The sequence below is a fragment of the Nicotiana tabacum genome, chromosome 4 (assembly GCF_000715075.1).
Source record: "Nicotiana tabacum cultivar K326 chromosome 4, ASM71507v2, whole genome shotgun sequence".
Classification (NCBI taxonomy): domain Eukaryota; kingdom Viridiplantae; phylum Streptophyta; class Magnoliopsida; order Solanales; family Solanaceae; genus Nicotiana; species Nicotiana tabacum.
Window position 1 is genome coordinate 26,470,361 of NC_134083.1, and position 19,897 is coordinate 26,490,257.

Consider the following 19,897-nt stretch of genomic DNA (forward strand, 5'->3'; position numbering starts at 1 on the left):
GCTTTTCCAAACACCAACTTGTATGGAGACATACCAATTGGAGTTTTAAATGTTGTGTGGTATGCCCATAATGCATCATCTAACTTCTTTGCCCAATCAGTCCTTGTCGCATTCACCGTTTTGGTCAGGATACTTTTGATTTCCTTGTTGGACACTTCCACTTGCCCACTCGTTTGTGGATGGTAAGGTGTGGCAACCTTATAGCGAACTCTATACATTTCTAACAGTCTTGCGAACGCTCTATTGCAAAAATGGGTTCCACCATCACTGATTATAGCTCTCGGAGTGCCAAAACGTGTGAAAATATTTTTCTTTAGAAAGCATGTCACTCCTTTGGCATCATTTGTTGGAAGGGCCATAGCTTCAACCCATTTAGAGACATAGTCAACTGCTACCAATATGTACTTGTTACCATACGAGCTGACAAATGGTCCCATAAAATCAATCCCACACATATCAAATACTTCCACCTCTTGAATTGTAGTCATCGGCATCTTGTGATGGCGAGATATGTTGCCTGTCCTTTGGCACTCATCACAACTTTTCACCCAAGCATGGGCATCCTTGAATAAATTCGGCCAATACAAACCCAACTCCAACACCTTCGTCGTTGTCCGAATTCCTCCAAAGTGCCCACCATATAGTAAAGCATGGCAAGCCTGCAAAACAGAAGATTGATCTTTCTCGGGGATACACCTCTGGATCATGTTATCTACACATATTTTAAAAAGTATAGGTTCATCCCAGTAATAAGACCGATAATCGCAAAAGAACTTTTTCTTTTGAATCGAAGAGAGTTCATAAGGTACAATATCGCTTGCCAAATAATTAGCAATATCAGCATACCATGGAGTCTCCTCAATTGCCACTGCTAGTAATTGTTCATCCGGGAATGTCTCAGTTATATCTTCAACCTCTACTTTCTTTTCAGCTCCCTCCAACCTTGAAAGGTGGTCTGCCACTTGGTTATCTGTCCCTTTCCTATCGCGGATCTCCAAATCGAATTCTTATTGCAACAGAACCCAACGGATCAAGCGTGGCTTTGACTCCTTCTTTGCTATCAAGTACCTAAGTGCTACATGGTTAGTACAAACAATCACTTTTGAACCAATAAAATAAGACCTGAATTTCTCGAATACAAACACCACAACCAACATCTCTTTCTCAGTCACGGTATAATTGAGTTGTGCACCGCTTAGCGTTCTGCTTGCATAGTAAATTAGGTGCACCAGCTTGTCCTTTTGCTGCCCCAGGATTGCTCCTATAGCATAGTCACTTGCGTCACATATGAGCTCGAACGGCTGCTCCCAATTGGGTGCAATGATGATTGGTTCAGTCACCAGTCTCTTCTTTAGCTCCTCAAATGCCAACCTGCAATCATCAGAGAACACAAAGGGATGATCCTTTTCAAGGAGTTTACATAAGGGGTTAGCAATTTTAAAGAAATCTTTTATAAATCGCCTGTAGAACCCGGCGTACCCAAGGAAACTTCTCACTGCCTTGACCGAAGTGGGCGGTGGAAATTTCTCAATCACGTCAACCTTAGCATGGTCGACCTCAATACCTTTATTGTACACTCGATTCCCCAACACTATACCTTCTTGTACCATAAAATGGTACTTCTCCCAGTTCAGCACTAAATTTGTCTCTACATACCTTTTTAGCACTCTCCTTAAATTGTGAAGACAGTCTTCGAATGAATCCCCCACCACTGAGAAATCATCCATAAAGACTTCCTTAATATCTTCAACCATATCAGTGAAAATGGCTAACATACACCTCTGAAATGTAGCCGGTGCATTGCATAGGCCAAACGGCATTTTCCGAAAGTCAAAGATGCCATACAGACAAGTAAAGGATGTTTTCTCTCTATCTTCAGGGGCTATTGAGATCTGATTGTACCCTGAATATCCATCCAAAAAGCAGAAGTGAGACCGCCCAGCCAACCTATCCAACATTTGGTCAATGAATAGCAAGGGGAAATGGTCTTTCCGGGTGGCTGTGTTCAGTTTTTTATAATCCATGCAAATTTGCCAACCCATGACTGTACAAGTCGAGATCAACTCGTTATTCTCATTTTGCACGACCGTCATTCCACCCTTCTTTAGCACACACTGAACTGGGCTAACCCAGTTACTGTCAGAGATGGGGAAGGTGATACCCGCATCTAACCACTTGATCACTTCTTTCTTCACCACTTCTTTCATGTTTGGGTTTAGCCTTCTTTGATGTTTTCTAGAAGGTTTGTGCCCCTCTTCCAAGAGAATCTTGTGCATACAAAAGGCCGGGCTGATACCCTTTATATCTGCCATGGTCCAACCAATAGCAGTCTTACATTCCTGTAACACTTGTAGGAGTTATTCTACCTGCACAACTAATAAACCAGATAAGATAATAACGGGTAAAGTAGAGTTAGGCCCTAAGAAAGCGTACCTGAGGTGAGCGGGAAGCGGTTTCAGGTCCAACTGTGGTAGCTCCTCTATTGATGGCTTCGCAGGTGGTGTTGTCCTTTCTTCTAAGTGTAATGGCTCGAACTGGGGTTCCCTTTTCCAGAACCCTTGACCTTCGAGAGCCATGACCCACTCTGCCAACTCTTCACCATCCACATCTTACAAATTCATCAAGCAAGCTTCTAACGGATCTCTGACATTAAGGGTCTCATCCTCCTCTTGTAGTATTACATACACCGCCTCCGCTAGTGAACAATTTGCAAATTCGCCAGGCCTCCTTATAGATTGTTGAACATTGAATATTATTTCCTCATTATTCAACCTCATTTTTAACTCTCCGATCTCACAGTCGAGCAATGCTCTCCCAGTGGCTAAGAACGGCCTCCCCAAAATTATTGGTATTTCTTCATCAACTTGATAGTAAAGAATAACGAAGTCGGCAGGAAATACAAACTTTCCCACTTGGACGAGCACATCATCCAGAATTCCTCTCGGCCTTTTGACTGTGCGATCAGCCAGTTGCAACCACATTGAGGTCAGTCTAGCTCTGCCAATGCCTAATTTTGTGTAGATTGCCAAAGGCATCAAGTTAATACTGGCTCCTAAGTCACACAATGCTTTAGCAAAAGCATAACTTCCAATTGTGCATGGGATAGTGAAACTACCGGGATTAGACAATTTTTGAGACATAGTTCTTGTCACTACCGCGCTGCAAGTTTGAGTTAGAGTTACAGTAGATAGGTCCTGGAAGTCAGATTTTTGAGGCATCAGATCCTTCATCATTTTTGCATAGCCTGGCATTTCCCTCAAAGCATCCATCAGCGGAACATTCAATTGAACTTGTCTAAGCATTTCCATGAATTTTCTGTATTGATCATCTTTCTTTTGATTTGCCAAACTTTGAGGGAATGGTGTAGGAGTTAGCTTCTGCCCACTGCTTGGTGTTTTTTCTTTATTAGGAGCCTTTTCCACCACCTGTTCTGGGAGTTGTTCAAATTCCTTCTCCTTGCCTTTGTCCACTTGTGCCTGTTCAATTACAACTTCTGTGAGCTCCGTTGACTCGTCGGACTCTAATGTCACTGGAGTAATTGGCACTGCGTCTCTCCTAGATTGAGCAACTTCTTGCTCTCTGTCTAAATCCCTTCCATTCCTAAGACTCACTGCCATTAGCTGATTTGGGTTCTGCTCATTTGGATTGATGTTTGTGTCTGCAGGCAACGTTCCTTGTGGGTGATTGTTCAAGGCTATAGATAACTGGCCTAATTGAGTTTCAATTCCTTTAATAGCCGAATCATGTGCGGCTAACTTTTCTTGCATCTTTCCATTTGTCACAATGATTTGTTGCAGCATGCCCTTAATTTCTATCATATTACTGTCCTGCTGTTGATGAGGCGGTTGGTAAGCCAATTGTTGTTGGTGCTGCTGATTGTAGCCATGCTGCTTTTGATAAGGCACGACTTGGCCTTGTGGTCGTGCTCCCCCTGGAATGGTATTGTATTGTTGTTGGATTGGTCTGTATTGCTGATTTTGAGGTCCCCATTGATATCCACCTTGCCTCTGATCCCCAAAATTATTGACGTAATTCATGTATTCTCTGAAGCCATGGTTATCATTCTCTCCACTCCACGAGCAAACATATGACTGATTTATGCAGGGAGTGCATAGGCCTCCATTTGTCGTATCAACAATGTGTACCTGTTTCGTACCCATCTCATCAATTTTCTTTGTCAATAAGCTCATCTGGGTCATGAGAATGGCTATGTTTTCTGCATTTGTATTGTTTGGGTCAAGAGCAACAGAATGTACTATTGGAGTGAGTGTTGTATCTCTCGTCATCCAGTCTAAATTTTGAGTCATCTTGTCAAGAAGAACCTTGCAATCTGTGAATGTTTTGCTCAAGAATGCACCCCCAGCTGAAGCATCTACATTGGCCTTTAGACCGTCAGCCAAACCCATATAGAATCTCTATCCTAGCATCTGATCTGGAATGCCATGGTGTGGATACTTCACTAGCATACCCTTAAACCTCTTCCAGGTTTCCTGCAAATTTTCGGTCGGTTTCTGCCTCAATTGCAATATCTCATCAATTTGCCTCGCAGTTTTATTGGGTGGATAGAACTTGTTTAAGAACTACTTGACTAGTTCCTCCCAAGTAGCAATGGAGTTTATTGGGAGCGAATTCAGCCAAGTTTGAGCCTCCCCAGTCACTGAGAATGGGAACAGTAATAATCTGATTGCTTCAGAAGTCACATTCGACTGTCTTTGAGTGACACATATTGATAGAAAGTTCTTCAGATGTTGTTGTGGGTCTTCGATGTACGAACCAGAGAACAGCCCTTTATTCTGCAGCAAGTGCAGCATGTTGTTGGTAATCTGAAACGTCTCCACTTGTATCGGAGGGACTGCAATTGTGGTGGCCAGGTTATCAGTAGTTGGTTGCGCCCAATCATATAGAGCAGCTTCCGGCATAAGAGGTGCTACCACTCCGATGTTTGGGTCAACTCGGTCATTCTTATTGTTCTCGTTGACGTTCTCGACGTTGTCCATTTCAATTTCGAATTGTTCGTCTTGTTTTAGTTGTTTGCCCTTCTTGTTAGCCCGATTCATTGCCCTGAATGCTTTCTCGGGATTTGAGAGTCCTTCAAAAAGTTCACCGGTTCTCAAGGAGCTTCTAGGCATGCACCTGAGTCACAGAAGAGTTCAAACGTGAGAATTTCAATGGAAATATTTTTAACACCACAAAAAATTGATCTAAACTAAAAATCCTAGCAATTCTTCCAAGTTGTAATAAATAACACCGTTAGTTCCCCGGCAACGGCGCCAAAATTTAATCATGCCTAACTATGCCTTATAAAAAGGATTAAGCAGTCGCTGCAAAAATAATCCGGTTCAAGAGTCCGGAGTCGAATCCCACAGAGAACTAACCTATTTGCTATAACTTTTAGGATCGCTAATGATAAGCTCAGACAATTTTCAAAGTTCAAGATTTTATTTGATAATTAACAGAAATTATTTAACTAAGGAAAAATGACAATAAAAACTATCAATAAGCAAGAATGAAGTTGAATTCAAGGGTAAAAGAATCTAGGGTTATTGATTTTTCCAATTGTCGGATTAATTCCTGACACGTTAGCTATAATCTCGTTGTAACACTCTATAAAGACAATGAGTTCTTGCTTACCGTACTTATCTCTCAATCAATTACGATAATTTACTAGAAGCATTCTCTCGAACTACTCTAGTTGACAATTTGTACAACTCATAAATATCACACCAAAGCTTCGTTATCTCTAATCCCGCTTTTAAATTTAAGTAATTAATTTCTTAACTTACTCGAAAGTGGCGTTGTTCAACAACAATCTAATCAAGTGTTCTTTCTCAAGCAACACTAGACAACTAGACATGATTAATCAAGGGACCTTTCAATTAATCACAAGAAACACATAGTTGAACAATTATAGAGTAAAAACGGCTCAGTTATATCAAAACATAATCAAGACTTCATCCAACAATTAGTTCCATCAACCCTAGATGACGGGTTTAGCTACTCATACTACTATGCACGATTACAATATAAAAAGTCATAACTAACAATGGAATTAAGAAGAAGAAGATAAAAAACTCGTAGGAGAATTCTCCGTCTTGCTCTTTTTGTGTTCTTGCCTCCAAAGTTCTTCTAAAAATAGAGATACCCTCTTTTTGGGCGAGCTGGGCTTCATATAAGTCAAGGTTAGTCACCTCTCAAATTACAAAATTTGCCTTAGATGATTTTTCTCAAAAGCACGTGCGCGGCCGCGCATCGACCGCGCACTTTGGCCAGTTTCTGCCTGACATGCGCGGCCCGCATAGACCGCGCACCTGGAGGATTTTCTGCAGTGTTTTTTCTTTCTTCTTTTTAAGCACGCTAACCTCCAATTGGTCTTCAATGCTCCATATTAGCTCCAAAACACTTTTTAACGTCCTCATAGCCCGAAATTGCTCCTGCAAAGCATAAAATTCTTAATTAAAGCAATTTGTTATCATTTAACATTCAAATATCAATAAAGTACAGCTAAGTTAGAGTGCAAATAGTACCTAAACTACATAATTATAGCCTACTATCAGCAAACTATGACAAAGTTTTCAATACACTTCTGGATATGAACTTGTCATGGTTGGTTATGACCTTGTTGTGTTTCTGTTGTAGGTTAGTTATGGATCGATTATAGTTTGTTGAAGCCGGTTGTGAGTCGGTTGTCCTTTGTCATGGTAGATCACATTTATACAATATCTTTCTTTAGCACCGTATTTTACTCTGCTTTAGCTTGTCCATTTTTCTGCTTTTTCCTCTGTAATCTTCTCGCTCTCGGACCAATTCTTCTTTAACCTTTCCTGCATGATTTAGACAAAAGTAGGGAAGAAATATGATAGTTTTTTGTGTTTTTACAAAGAAATTATATGTTTAAAAATCAAGTAAAATGCACTTATCAATAAGCAATTTTTTTTTTATTAAAATGACTTAAATATCTATAAAGCTATTTATAAAAAATATGAAAGTACTTTTATATAAAAAAATGACAATTGGTGGAAGTGGAACGGAGAGGGGATTAGTGGCTGTGTTTAGGAAAGGATATTTGAAGATTACAAATATATTAGAGGTAAAATAGTAAAATATTTGGTCAAACTAAAAATGCTTATAACCTAAAGAGTCCTACATTAGGGATAACTACCAATTTATTGATTTTGGTTTTGTCGTAAAAGCACTTCTAGTACTTAGTAGTAGATAATTAAAAGGGGTATAAACTAGTACATAAATTATGCATATAGAATTAAATATATGTCGATTATTTTTAGTTTAAGTTATTGATTGTACGACTATTTAGGATAATTTTTCTCTTTATAATCGCATAGCATTATTTGCTGTCAAAGTTTTCAAAAATCGGTGCACATTTAGTCATAGCCCATAGAAAATGGATCCGTATATTTTTCAACTTTGATGCCTTCTCCACTTCTATGGTTGCTCTGCTCCCTCCTTGTCAAATACTTAGTAACAGTACGTTTTATTTATGGTTGTTGCAAGGAGGTTTTGCTTGAAAAAATAACATTTTCTTTCTGTAAAAAGCATTTTTGTGAGGTAGCAAAATGCCACTAATTCATGGCATCACGATTTTCTCTGCAAAATGTTCTGAGGTAGCAAAACCGGAAGATTATATTCATCTGTAACTTGAAATCAATTAGAAATGAAGAAACTTCGTTTACTTTAGGACATACTCCAACGTTCAAGGTATAAAGATGGATATTCTATCAAGAAACTAGGAAATCTGAAAGGCAATAATGATATTATAGAGACCCGTAATTATTTTATTGGATGGAAATTTTGCAAATTACAAATGATGTCTTTCATTATCCCGGCAGGTTTATAATCGGTTTGGTCAAGTTTCTGAGAAGTCAAAAGTATTTTCTTTTCAAATAAATAAAGTGCTTATTTTGTAGAGTTGAAGTGTTTGATCAAACTTTCAAGAAAAAATAAGCCCCTTTGAATAGTAGCATAATGATTTTTCAAAAGCTAAAAAAATAACCTTTCACCAAAAACACTTTTTTGAAATCTTGGCAAGCACTATGATATTGGAAAAGTACTTTTTATTGATTAGCCAAATACGAACTAATACAAAAATACTTTTTTGTTTCAAATAAACAAATTTTGGAAGCTTAGGCCAAACAGGCTAACTTATTCTGGCTTGCAGAAGTGTCTTTGTGACTGGTATTTTTTCTTTTGTCTCATTTAGGGGCTGAATCTATTACTCCATTTTACGTATCTAATGTTGATATTGGAGTGTACAAAGTAACAAATTTCACCACATTGCTCAGTACAACGTAGGAGCTAAGGCTTTTACTGACCATATTTTTCTTTTACTGACCCAAAGTAAGAGAGAAAATGCACGTTACACTTCCTTCATTTAAGCTTTTCTTCTTTCTTTTTCTTTTTTTCCTTCAATGTCAGCTTCACAAAAAACTTCAGAGGATTTGAAGATGAAGATGGTCAGCCAAGTGAGCACGAAACAAGCCGACATTTCATTAGCAGAGAGGGAGAAAATCATCCTTGGTACGTTTACTACACTGAGATATGCACGCTGATAACGAGATTAGACTGGATTCCAAAATTGGCGACCATTCATTTACGTAAAGCTTCAGTGAAAGGAATTTGTTTTGAACAGTTTAAAGTATCTTTTATAGCAGCGGCATAAAAAGATAACTCAAGTAGATGAACGGAGATAATCCCAGCGACTTAAGTGCTAAGTTATTATTCCAAACTTGCTTTTTGGGAATCGCTGAGAACAAAACAGTTCCTCTTAACCATCATTTTACCGTACATTATCGCGGCGCTAACACTCAATCTAAAACGATGCAGCTACCTGCTTTCTGGTTAATTAAAGAGTTAATTGTGTTGGAAACATTTCACAGTATTCACTTGGCTTCGATGCAAAATGAGCAAATGCCTTCTCGGAGAGCAATTTTAAGGTCAAATGGAGCTGGAGACTGGATAATGGTCGATATCTTAGTCATTCTATACACTTCCTTACTTTATGTAAGCAACCGCATAAAACAAAATGTTAGGTCAAACTAGTCAAAAATTTCTTTCCAACTCATACCATGTAAATATCAAAGCCTGGCTCAACATGCTGCCATTCATTGCCTGAAGCAGCTTTGACCAGAGAAAACGTGGCCACTGACATTTTAACAGCTTTTACGATGTTCTATTTTATGGGGGTCTAAAGAAATCCTTCTTTCTTTTGGGGCCCGGATGGGAGGAGGGGAAGAGGACTGTTAGAATATCAAAAAGGTACAAACAGCCAAAACAGCAATTTCGCAAAAGCTGACATTCATATTTACCTACTAAGATAAGCCTAGGCATTATATATTTACCTAGAAGATGCGAACGTACACTAAACCTGACTTAAATAATTACCATTACATTCACAACACTGAACTAACTATATATGGACATCTCTCTCTCTAGCTTGGGAGAGATACACATCGAATGAACCACATTTCTTGACAATGTCTTAATTGGCTAACATGCAAAATGGACTGCCTATATTGCATTTGAGGTGGCAATTTAGAGACTGTTCTTTCTGCAATTGCATTTGTGTGGTTCTATTCATGCTGCTGCTAGTGCCAGTACATAATTAGCGACAAAACTTCCTAGGGAGCTAGTGGATTGATGACGAGAACGCGGAAAAAATATTAACTAAATTAATGATCATAATGAAAGACATTGTACCCTATCAGGAAGATTTTTAGGCATTGGAAGCGCAGTGACATATCTTTGCAGAAAAGGTTTATGGCTATGTGCAGCTCCATCTGTTGATGATGACTCAGCACCATTGAATTGCCCCCGACCATGAAACTTTGCAAATCGATAGAAGACCGAGAACTTCTCCAAATCTTGTCCTTCCACTATCACGTCTAATACCGACGCTCTCTTGTCCAAACTGCACCATAGTGGTAGCAAAATCAGAACCATGTGAAATTGATGGAAGCTGCTTTTGTTAGTATCAAATAAAGACAGAACCATAAACGAATATGAACCAGTTACCTAACAAAGTCACTTTCTAACTTCCTCACTCTTCCCGTTAACGTTTCCATAGCTCTGGTAAACTGGTGCCAATTTTTCTTCTCAGATACCTTGCACTTGTCAGGAAATCTAATAATGCATCAAACAAATTATTAGGACTGAAGCAACAAATTTCTAGATGCAATTAATCAATCTCAAGTAATAACTAGAACTTACGGTTCTTTTCCATCATGAGGCATATTGGTATCACCATCCGAGCAAGAGACCATGCTGCATGCATCCCCTAATGCCAATCTGGATATGAAGTAAGCCACACTCTCAAACTCTGATTTAGCATCTGCAGAAAGAATTGCTGCAGGCGGAGGATAAAATAGTTGCTGCATAAGCTGAGTGGTCAATATAAGCCTTCTTCTAGCTTTAAGCCTAGGTGGCCCATCATCCACCAACTCAATTTCTTTAACCTATTATTAGAAGAATATAGGCTGTCAGAACTGAAATGCAACCAAATTGTAGAAATAATAGGATTTTAGTAGGCAAATCAAGATACCTTTTCGGTAACCCTATTAACTGCTTTGGCCCACTCAATATCCACCAGGCTGCCAACGAAAAAATTAACACGCATCAATAAACATGAAGCTGGAAATAACATAACAACCAAAATGAAAACAACAAATGGAATAACAGAAAACATCCGGCAGCAAACAAATAGCTTAAAAGGAAAGGGATCTATTAAAAGTTGCTGTGAAACGAGAACCTGATTGTCTGATCGCTCCATAGATCCAGAAAAATTTCTTTGTACCAAGGAGTGAGTTCAGATGTAGAACGTTTCCGCTTTTTGGGTTTCAAGATTGGGTGCTGCTGACCAATGTTCACAGGCAACGTTTGTAGAGAAGAAAAATGTTCAGTTGCAGCAGAGCTGGCAATTGAACTTGGCCCAAGATTACCAATTTGACTTCTATCAGCAGTTGCATGGATTACTTGCTGAATAGAATTAAATGCATGCAAACCACTGGTAGACTTCGCAGGAGTGAAAGGTTGTTCAGCTGTCTTCATGGCGGCAGCTCTGTGTGCATTATACATCTGTAACATCTGCCCATTTTTGAAGCTTCCGTACCGATTGAACCAAGATGGTGCCATATGTGGACTGATCTGAGTTTGCTCAGGCATGACAGAATTAGTATTACTATTATGAGAGCCAGTCTGATATTCATCCTGACGGAAAGCAACATCCGGAGGAGTCATCCTTCCTCCATGTTGAAATGATACACTTCTTTGCAAATCGTCTTGCCCAGAGAAGCTTAGCATTCTAGAATCAGCAGAAGGAACTTGCTGTGCAGCTGCACTGCTGTCTGGTACCCTCATTCTTCTGAGGGCCATATTGCATGGATCGGTGTCCGCGTTTTTCATGCTCCACATTTGGTTTAGTAAGGAGTAACTTTGATTGGGAAAGCTATTTGGTTTCAGTGATCGGCCAAAGGCTTCAATATCTTTCTGCATAGAGGCCGAATTTGAAGGAGATCCTTCGGGGAGATTCTTGATAATAGATTCTCCACCCTGTGAATCAATCATTTTCTGCACTAAGTCCACATTATCCGAAGTTGCTGGCTCAGAAGTGCTCTCCTTTTCTCGCAGTTCTTCTGCCTCAACAGAACACAAAGAATTCACTGAACTACTACCAAGCTCAGACATGAAAGCCCCTCCTCTATTGGCATCTTGATCACCTTGCCTCTCTGGAGCAGATAATGATGACTCCATAATATTCATCTGATTTGGCTGGGGAATATGGGAAGGCTCCTTGCTATACTGACCACTAAAAAGGTGCTGTGGTGGTGGGAAATTCATCCGCATATTAGCAAACTTCTTGGAAGATGCACCCTGCAGAGAGATCCCAGGCGTTAAAAAAGATGGAGAGGCTGATACTGACTCCTTCGCCGAAACTCGATTAGTAGAGACGCTTCCTTGGGGACCACTGGCATTACTTAACTGAGACTTGCCCCCAGAAAGAGCAGGGCCATACGGTATATTGCCAGCCCCATTCGGCAAGGGTCCTCTGCCAGAATCTCCTTTTTCTGTTGAACGGGGAGCATGTTCATCAAAAGATACACTAATAGACTGATTTGTGGAGTCTTGCCCACTAGCCCTAACCATGTGGGGATTTTGAAGTTGATTTCTCGAGTGGGTAAGAACAGAAGCTGATTCAAATGTTGAAGAGAAGTTCCCAGGCATGGTGTGCATAGTAGTTTCATTAGTTGTACTTCCTGGAACTCTAGATGTGCTATTATGCTTCAACTCTTGTGGTATGAGGTCTGAAGGGGCAGGCAAAGATTGAGCCTGATGAGGACGGGGCATCTGCCCCTGACTTTTTTCTCTAATCTCAACGGCAGCATGGCTTGAATGTGAAGAGCTAACAGCTCTGGTAGGACCCTGAGATGACAAGAGATGGGTTTTGACAGAGATCTGCTGCGATGGAGGACCAAGCTGAAGACCAAAACCTTGAGAGGCAGAAGACTGATTTCGCCTGAGGTGTCCAGCAGACCAATCAGCATTTTCGGATTCAGGCACCTCAGATGATGCTTTCTGTTCAGAATTGCTGAATTGAGCAATTGGACCATGCTCTCTCGATGGATCCACCTTCTGAAGAAGCTGTAGCATGTTTGGACTGCAATGAGAAAACCAGTCAAAAACAACAGCTCTATACAGCATGAACAGATTAAAAGAGTAGTACAGCTGATTTTACAGTCAACATGGTTCCAAAGAACCATGTAAAGTTATGAAGAGCTTAGAGATATAAGCTATCGTTGTGTACCTAAGAGATTAACTAAGTAAGCTATAGAATAGTGAATTGACAACCTAGATTGTGGAGCCGTATTTGGTGATAGCCCAACAGATCTATTTAACGGTGAAGACATATTAGATCCACCACCAGGAAAGCTGCCGCCAGAGCGCACCTGCCCAAAGCCTTTGCCATCGGCCAGAACATCAAATGAACGTGCCTGTAAATCAGGAAACATTGTCCTTTCACTACTGACCAAAGGTTTACAGAACTTTACAGTATTATATTATCATAAATCAGATATAACGCCTTTTCAAATTCTGCCAGAATATTAGGAACCTGAACAAACATTGACTGGCCATGGTGGGCAGTCTGCCGCAACATAGGCTGAGAATGAGTAGGGTGTTTCATTCCATAAGAAGGATCTGCATCCTTATCCAAGTTACCCATAGGATGGTACTGAAACTTGTTAGCCCAAGAATTTCTCCGACCAACATGATTAGACAACTGCTGCTTCCCAGCTGGCAGAAACCTTGAATCCCTGGCATCTGACAAGACATTTTCCCCAACACCACCAGCAGAAGAATGAGGGGATAAGTTAGAACGATGGCTGTCATTTGAGTTCTCCTGTTTATCACTGTTCTCCATCTCATGCAGTTTATACTCTTTGTCACCAATATCCAGAGATGAGTGCAAAAGCTGGTTGTCCTCAGAAACATGATGCTGTAAGACCTCCAAGCCTTTGCTGACACTAGATTTTACCAGTGGATCAGCATTCTTCCAAGAACTAGCTTGATGATTATTTTGGAAAAATTGACTGGTTTCCTCGCCACTCCTCATGGTACTTGAGTTTGGTATAGCGGAAGAACTATGCAGGCTAAAGACCTCCAAGTTTGCCTGGGGACTACCCACAGATGATTCTGCGCGCTCCATAGTAACTGTAGTATTATGGCCAGGATTAGAATTCCACCTGGCACCCCTATGAACAACTTCACCTTGAATGAATTTCTTCTGATTGTAATCTTGGGAACATTTAAATGAGTTCTCTCCTGAGACACTTACTGCATCTCCGGAAGGCACTGCTGATTCAAGAACGCTCCAACCAGCTGATTTGTTGTATTGTTCCCTAACTCCACCAAGCTCGGGCGTCAAAGGACTAGAAATGTTTTTTGAGATCATTTCTCTGTCAAGAGGATTTGAAGTCTTCTCAACCATCTGGTGACCTTCTAACATCTGTGATTGACCTGACTTAGACCACTTATTTCCTTCGTCTGATGACTGCACAAGTCTCTGAGAAGAATTTGATTGCAGACTCTTGCCTGGCTCAAATGGAAACCTGTGTCCCTGAACATTGTGATAGCTATTTCTCATATCAATATTATCAGAGGGATGAACAGAAACAGATTTCAAAGATGAGGCTTGGGGGAAATTGTCTTCAGCAGAAGATGTTCTATGTCTCTCGCTGTTATATGTCAAATTCTGTCTCCCAGAAGGAATTTCAGTACTGTGAAAATTTAAGCCAGTCCACTGCTCCTGTAGTCCAGTATCACTACTAGAAGTTTCTGCAACAGCAGACTGCATAAGAGCACTCCAAGTACCACCTTGGATAGACGGAATCCCATCTAGCAATTCAGCACCATCAAAAGGATTACCACCTTCACCACTCATAGGACTCTTGCCAAATGCAGCCCATATATTATCATCTGAACCAAATAAAATTCTTTCTTCTGTAGGATCTAGTCCAACCTCGTTCTGTGCGGAAGAAGCTCGCACTGCAGCTTCCTCATGTGAGGTCTCTGAAGGAACAGCTATATCCTGTCTGCCACATAAGTCCTGGAGAGCTGAAGCTTTTTGCATAATATCGGCTTGCTGAAGGTTACCCACATCTACTGCATTAGACAGAGCTTGGCTTGGAGCATCTCCATATACATTTTCAAGGAGGCTCTGACTAGAGATGAAAGTCCCATCCTGCCCACTGACTTGATCTGCTAATGGAGCATATTGATTAACTGGAAATGAACTATTAAAGGTCGGCATTGGCTGCACAGCTTGCTTATCTGTCACCCCTTGTGAAAAATGGTTTAGAGACGGTCTTGAACTAGAAACAGGAACCCCATATAGAGATTGATCATTCTGTTGAGGAATCAAACCCATTACACATTGTGCTTGGCCATTATTGGTTGGAATGATTCCACTGGAGGACCCTTGATGTACTGGAGAACCACGCTGCAACCAATTTGTGTTGCCAAGCTCATTTCCCCAGGAATGATTTAGTGTACCAGAATTTGCAGTGCCATTAACTAATGCTGGGGAATGGACACCAGATGCCACCTTAGAACAGGAGGAAACCTGATTTAATGTATTTTGTTGCCTCGCTTCTAGTTGATGAAGTTGCTGCTGTCTCTGAAGCTCTTGCATCTTCATGAACATAACTTGCTGTTGAAATTGCTGCATGTCACTAATCCCAGACTGCTGCCGCTGCAAAGAATGCAGCATGTTTGATTGCTGATGAGAGATTTGCTGACCACCAAAAAGATCAACACTGACAGGACTATCAGAAGGTTCTGATCTAACAGGTGCTCTTGCGTGCTGCTCAGGACCCAACCATTGCTGTGACTCAAAAAAAGATGAGCCTCCTGAGGCTATATTACATTGATCGGAACTAGTATCCACAGCGGGAAAGTTTGTTTCACCCTGCCTTGTCTGGTAAAACTGATTACCATACATGTAACCATTCAAATTTGGCTGCTGGATTTGTGACTGATCTTTAGCATACTCAGGCCTCGGAATTGACTGTGTAAAATTTAAACCATGCTGCCCATTGAATGGATAACTGCTTAGTCCTCTCCCAGTATCTGCGTGCAGGAAAAGTAAGAGATCACACAAACAGCTACTCAGCAAGCAAATAGAGAGCAAAAAACATGTTAAATTACCAGAGTTCTGCAAATTGTAATTTTTTGTGTTGGAACTCAGTACACCTGTCTGTCTCTGGCCTCCAGCCCACATATTGTCACTTGAAGTTGGCCAATTGACGTCCACTACCGGTGAATGAGGCTGTACTTGTGATAAAATGTCTTGTGCGAAAAATTTGTGAACTCTATCTCCAACTTCATTGCCAGGCATAGATGATTTAAATCCAGAACCTTTGACCGTAAAATGTTGCAACTGACTATTCTAACATTTTCGCATTACAATCAATGTACACTTCAGAACATATACATAGTCACTTTGGATAACTATACCAGCTGTCTGTCCTGAAACTCCTGCAAAAGGATCATTAAAGTTTACTTAAAAGCTGAAATGTTCATGCTGCTAGTCCCACTTGGCTGGTTCTTCGTGATATTATTTGAGACTGAGAAAAGGTGGTATGGATGTGAGAATTAAACATCAACATTAATGAACTACATCCATACACCATCTATACAAACTACATAGATAGAAATCATAAAGAATAAGGTGGGGAGTTGCTCTGATGGTAAGCAACCTCCACTTCCAACCAATAGGTTGTGAGTTTGAGTCACCCCAAGAGCAAGGTGGGGAGTTCTTGGAGGGAAGGATGCCGAGGGTCTATTGGAAACAGCCTCTCTACCTCATGGTAGGGGTAAGGTCTGCGTACACACTACCCTCCCCAGACCCCGCTAGTGGGATTATACTGGGTTGTTGTTGTTGTAGAAATCATAAGGAATAACTGCAGGCATTGAAGCTCAATGCTATCCTTTTGCACAAATCAAAGAAACAACATATATGGTGGACCAAGGGGACATGACATCAACAGCAAAAAACGAAGGTAAGAATTGGAAAAGATCCAAGATTAGATATCTAAAAAGCATCTACATGAGACTACAGCAAGCTCAATAGACCATCTAAATTTACATTCGAAAAATGCTCTACTTCCTAGGTGAACAATACAAAGGGGAATAAGTGGAAATATCTCTAAAAACTGGGGGGCACCAAACATTCAAATAATGTGCTCGCATCTGACAAAAATGCAAGTAGCACAGAGAGGGAAAAAATGGAAAAGGTCGCCTGAAACAATTAGGCCATATCTTACGTAGACCTTCAAATGCACCGCCTGTTGGTGCTATCATGATGATTGAAAATGTTTAAAAAGGACGATGTAACCTTAAAAATATATGGAGCAAAATTGTCTTGAAAAAACTACAACCTCTCGAAAGCTATATGAATAATAAAGAGAAAGTAGAGCACAATGAAGCAAAGTGCCCATACATACGATACATATTAGTTGAGACTAAGATTTAGTCGTTACTGGTTCACTTACGCTGGTCTGGTGTTTGATTGGAGTGTGTTTAGTTGGTTAGGGATTCTACATAATCACATGGTCAAGTGTGAGAGTTAGAGAATCTCTAATTTTAGAGACACGATAATTTGTCCGAAAAGACAAAAAGAGCCCAAAGGAGTGAATGGCTAATGTTGATTAGTATAGTCAAACAAACTAGTCTAGGTTTGAGGCATAATAGTAGTTATTTGTTGAGTCTTCAAGATAGCTTTTGCCTGCCACAATTAAAATCCCCCCCCCCCCCGGGCACAGTCAAAGGCAGGCCATTAGGAGAGTATTGGATTCACGGACATCCTCTCAACCTCCCCGCAGTGGAAAATCAAAAATTGGACCTAACAATCTAACATACATGTCAATGCTTACTTTCCTTTGGACTCAGATCTATAATTCCACGCGATGAACAGGACTAGCATGTTGGTTTTAGGAGCTTTTAGTTTGACTGGCTTAGAAAGGAACACAGTGTGCACATGATCTCACAATGTCCCTAATGCTAACTTGTGGCATACATCAGGACACCTACAAAATAGCACAGGTCTTTGGTCAAGTTGAAAACTGATCCTCATAGTCATAGTTAGTAATTTGTGATGCTATTTTCTTATTTACCAAGGCCAAGTAGTCCCAGTAAATTTATCATAAGGCACTACGACCTCATCGAGACCCCACGACCCATCTTGCTGCTCTCTTCAACTATGTTCACCCTTGTATCAACTCATTCCTACTGCAAAACAGTGGGATCACATTCCTAACGTGCGAAAAGTTTCCTAAGAATTAAACTAATTTACTTTGTAATGCTATATGGTAATGGCAACAAGTTTTTTCCATATTGCTGTGGTGGAGATTTTTTTTTTTCAATTTGGCACTACTGGCAACTTGAGCTGCAAAATCTATGTAATTGTTTTCTCCTGAACCATATGGAAGAATTGTCAGCAAATGACAAGCCAAACTACTCATGCTAACAAGCCAGTTAGACGGAATCCACCATATCACCTTAAGAAAAAACATGGTAGTTTTGGACTTTGTTAGCTCTTTAGCGATTGCATAGGTTCATTGAACAGAGCTAACAAACTCACTCCTTTTGTACTTATTTTGCTTCCATTCATCTTGATGTCATTTATAATACTACTTACTTCATAAAAAAAAACGTGGTCCTTATTCCACTAAATCCAAAAGATATGATATTAGGTATGATATTTGATATTTAAAAAAATAATACCGAAATACCGACACCGTACCGAAATATATACTAAGTTACACAATAAACATATTTATTGATTATAACATGCTAAGTTACACGATACTTTTCTTTGACATTCATGTTGAGGTTGGTAGTAACGCCCATGTACTTCTTTAGGAAAATGGAGGAACAAGGTAGGCTGCAGATTCTAACTCAGTAACTCTTACTCTCCAGATTGCCAAGCAAGGTTGCCAAGCAGTTTAATGTAATGTTTCTAAGGTTGGATTAATCCTTATTATATTCTCTAAGTTCAGCAACTAACAAAACATTTTCAATGAACAAATTTATTCCTTTATGTACCTTTTTTCCCTCTATGGCTTGATACTTGCTGGTTTTGTACAAAGATTTTATCCGCAGTTGAGTAAACTTAGAACATAATTTTTTTTGCATTTGTGGATACTTTAATTAAGAAAATTACAATCTATGGCTCTATGCACCGGTTAATATTCAAGCCGAACAAAGTGAAGTTACCGGACCGAATAAACTGAAACCGAAAGGAGAAAAGTCGAACCATACCGAATTTAACTAGGTATGATATTGGTATAGTATTTTAAGAAACCAAATACCGAAAATACCGAACCGAAATGTCTAAATACCGTATCATACAGGCCGCACCCCTAGTTGCAGGTGCCACGTAGCAGATACCCCGTGGAATAATTGAGATGCGTGCAATTTGGTCCGAAGACCACCATTGTAAAAAAAAATGTGAAAGATTCTTTACTTTTGTAAATCCCTGTAGATGGGGTTTTCCTTTTACAGTGATACAGTTATTTTATCCAAAAAGTAGCTTCTAAGTTTCTGATACAGTAACAAACTTTAAACTATCACAGAAGTTACGAATTCAGACTTCATACTAAATTCCCACCTAAGCCTACAGACTAGTGATAATCATCCGCTCACATTGCACTCATTCAGCCCAACCTTGCTCGTCACTGTCAATACAAAGAATATACATAATTTCTAAATTGTGTGTTAGAGCATCTAATTACAAAAGGCGATTTTTAAAACAACTCTGCGTATCATCAGAAAACACTAAAATAGCATCAAAATGCAGAGATTTACTCGACAATCAAGAACAAAACTGATAGTACAAACTATTTAAAACACTGTACCCGGACCTCAAAAACTAATAACCTAAAGAAATCGAGTTCATCGAATGAAAAATAGTGTATTCGGCAGAGATGGAGAAAATTAGGGCTCGTTATAAGATATGGAAGAGAATTGTTAAAAAAAAACTTACCAAATGTCGACGCTGATACCAATGGAGCTTACAACCGACCCGTTCGGTTATCTGAATTCTAGGGTTTTGAATCGGCGATAGGAATTGGAGAGCTGCGAGAGAGAAAAAGAGAGAGAAATTGAAGTGCCCCGTAGGGAGAGAGATAAAGTAATCGAAATGGGTTTTTATCCGCAACAGTCCTCTATGTTTATAGTTTAGTAAACTTGGTCCTCAAAGATTACATTGAGGATAAACTATACTTTTTAAGTTTAGACTTTTGGTGCACTTTGGTCCTTCAATGACGGTCCAAACGGAAGAAGTTAGGCTTAGACGGAAGTTAGGTCACGTGCGGGCATCTCTAACAACAGT

At 39.9% G+C, this 19,897-nt stretch overlaps 1 protein-coding gene across 1 annotated transcript; it reads right to left on the bottom strand.

Annotated features, from left to right (window-relative positions):
* Nucleotides 1-9,292: 9,292 nt before the first annotated feature.
* LOC107770170 (uncharacterized) lies at nt 9,293-19,687 on the bottom strand. Its single transcript, XM_016589443.2, has 9 exons — nt 19,550-19,687; nt 15,712-16,041; nt 13,118-15,633; nt 12,856-12,998; nt 10,760-12,664; nt 10,553-10,601; nt 10,222-10,466; nt 10,027-10,134; nt 9,293-9,922 (listed from the first exon to the last, which is right to left on the bottom strand). Exons 2-9 carry the CDS (start codon nt 15,899-15,901, stop codon nt 9,691-9,693), a joined length of 5,388 nt encoding a protein of 1,795 aa, XP_016444929.2. The 5' UTR covers nt 15,902-16,041; nt 19,550-19,687; the 3' UTR covers nt 9,293-9,690.
* Nucleotides 19,688-19,897: the final 210 nt, after the last annotated feature.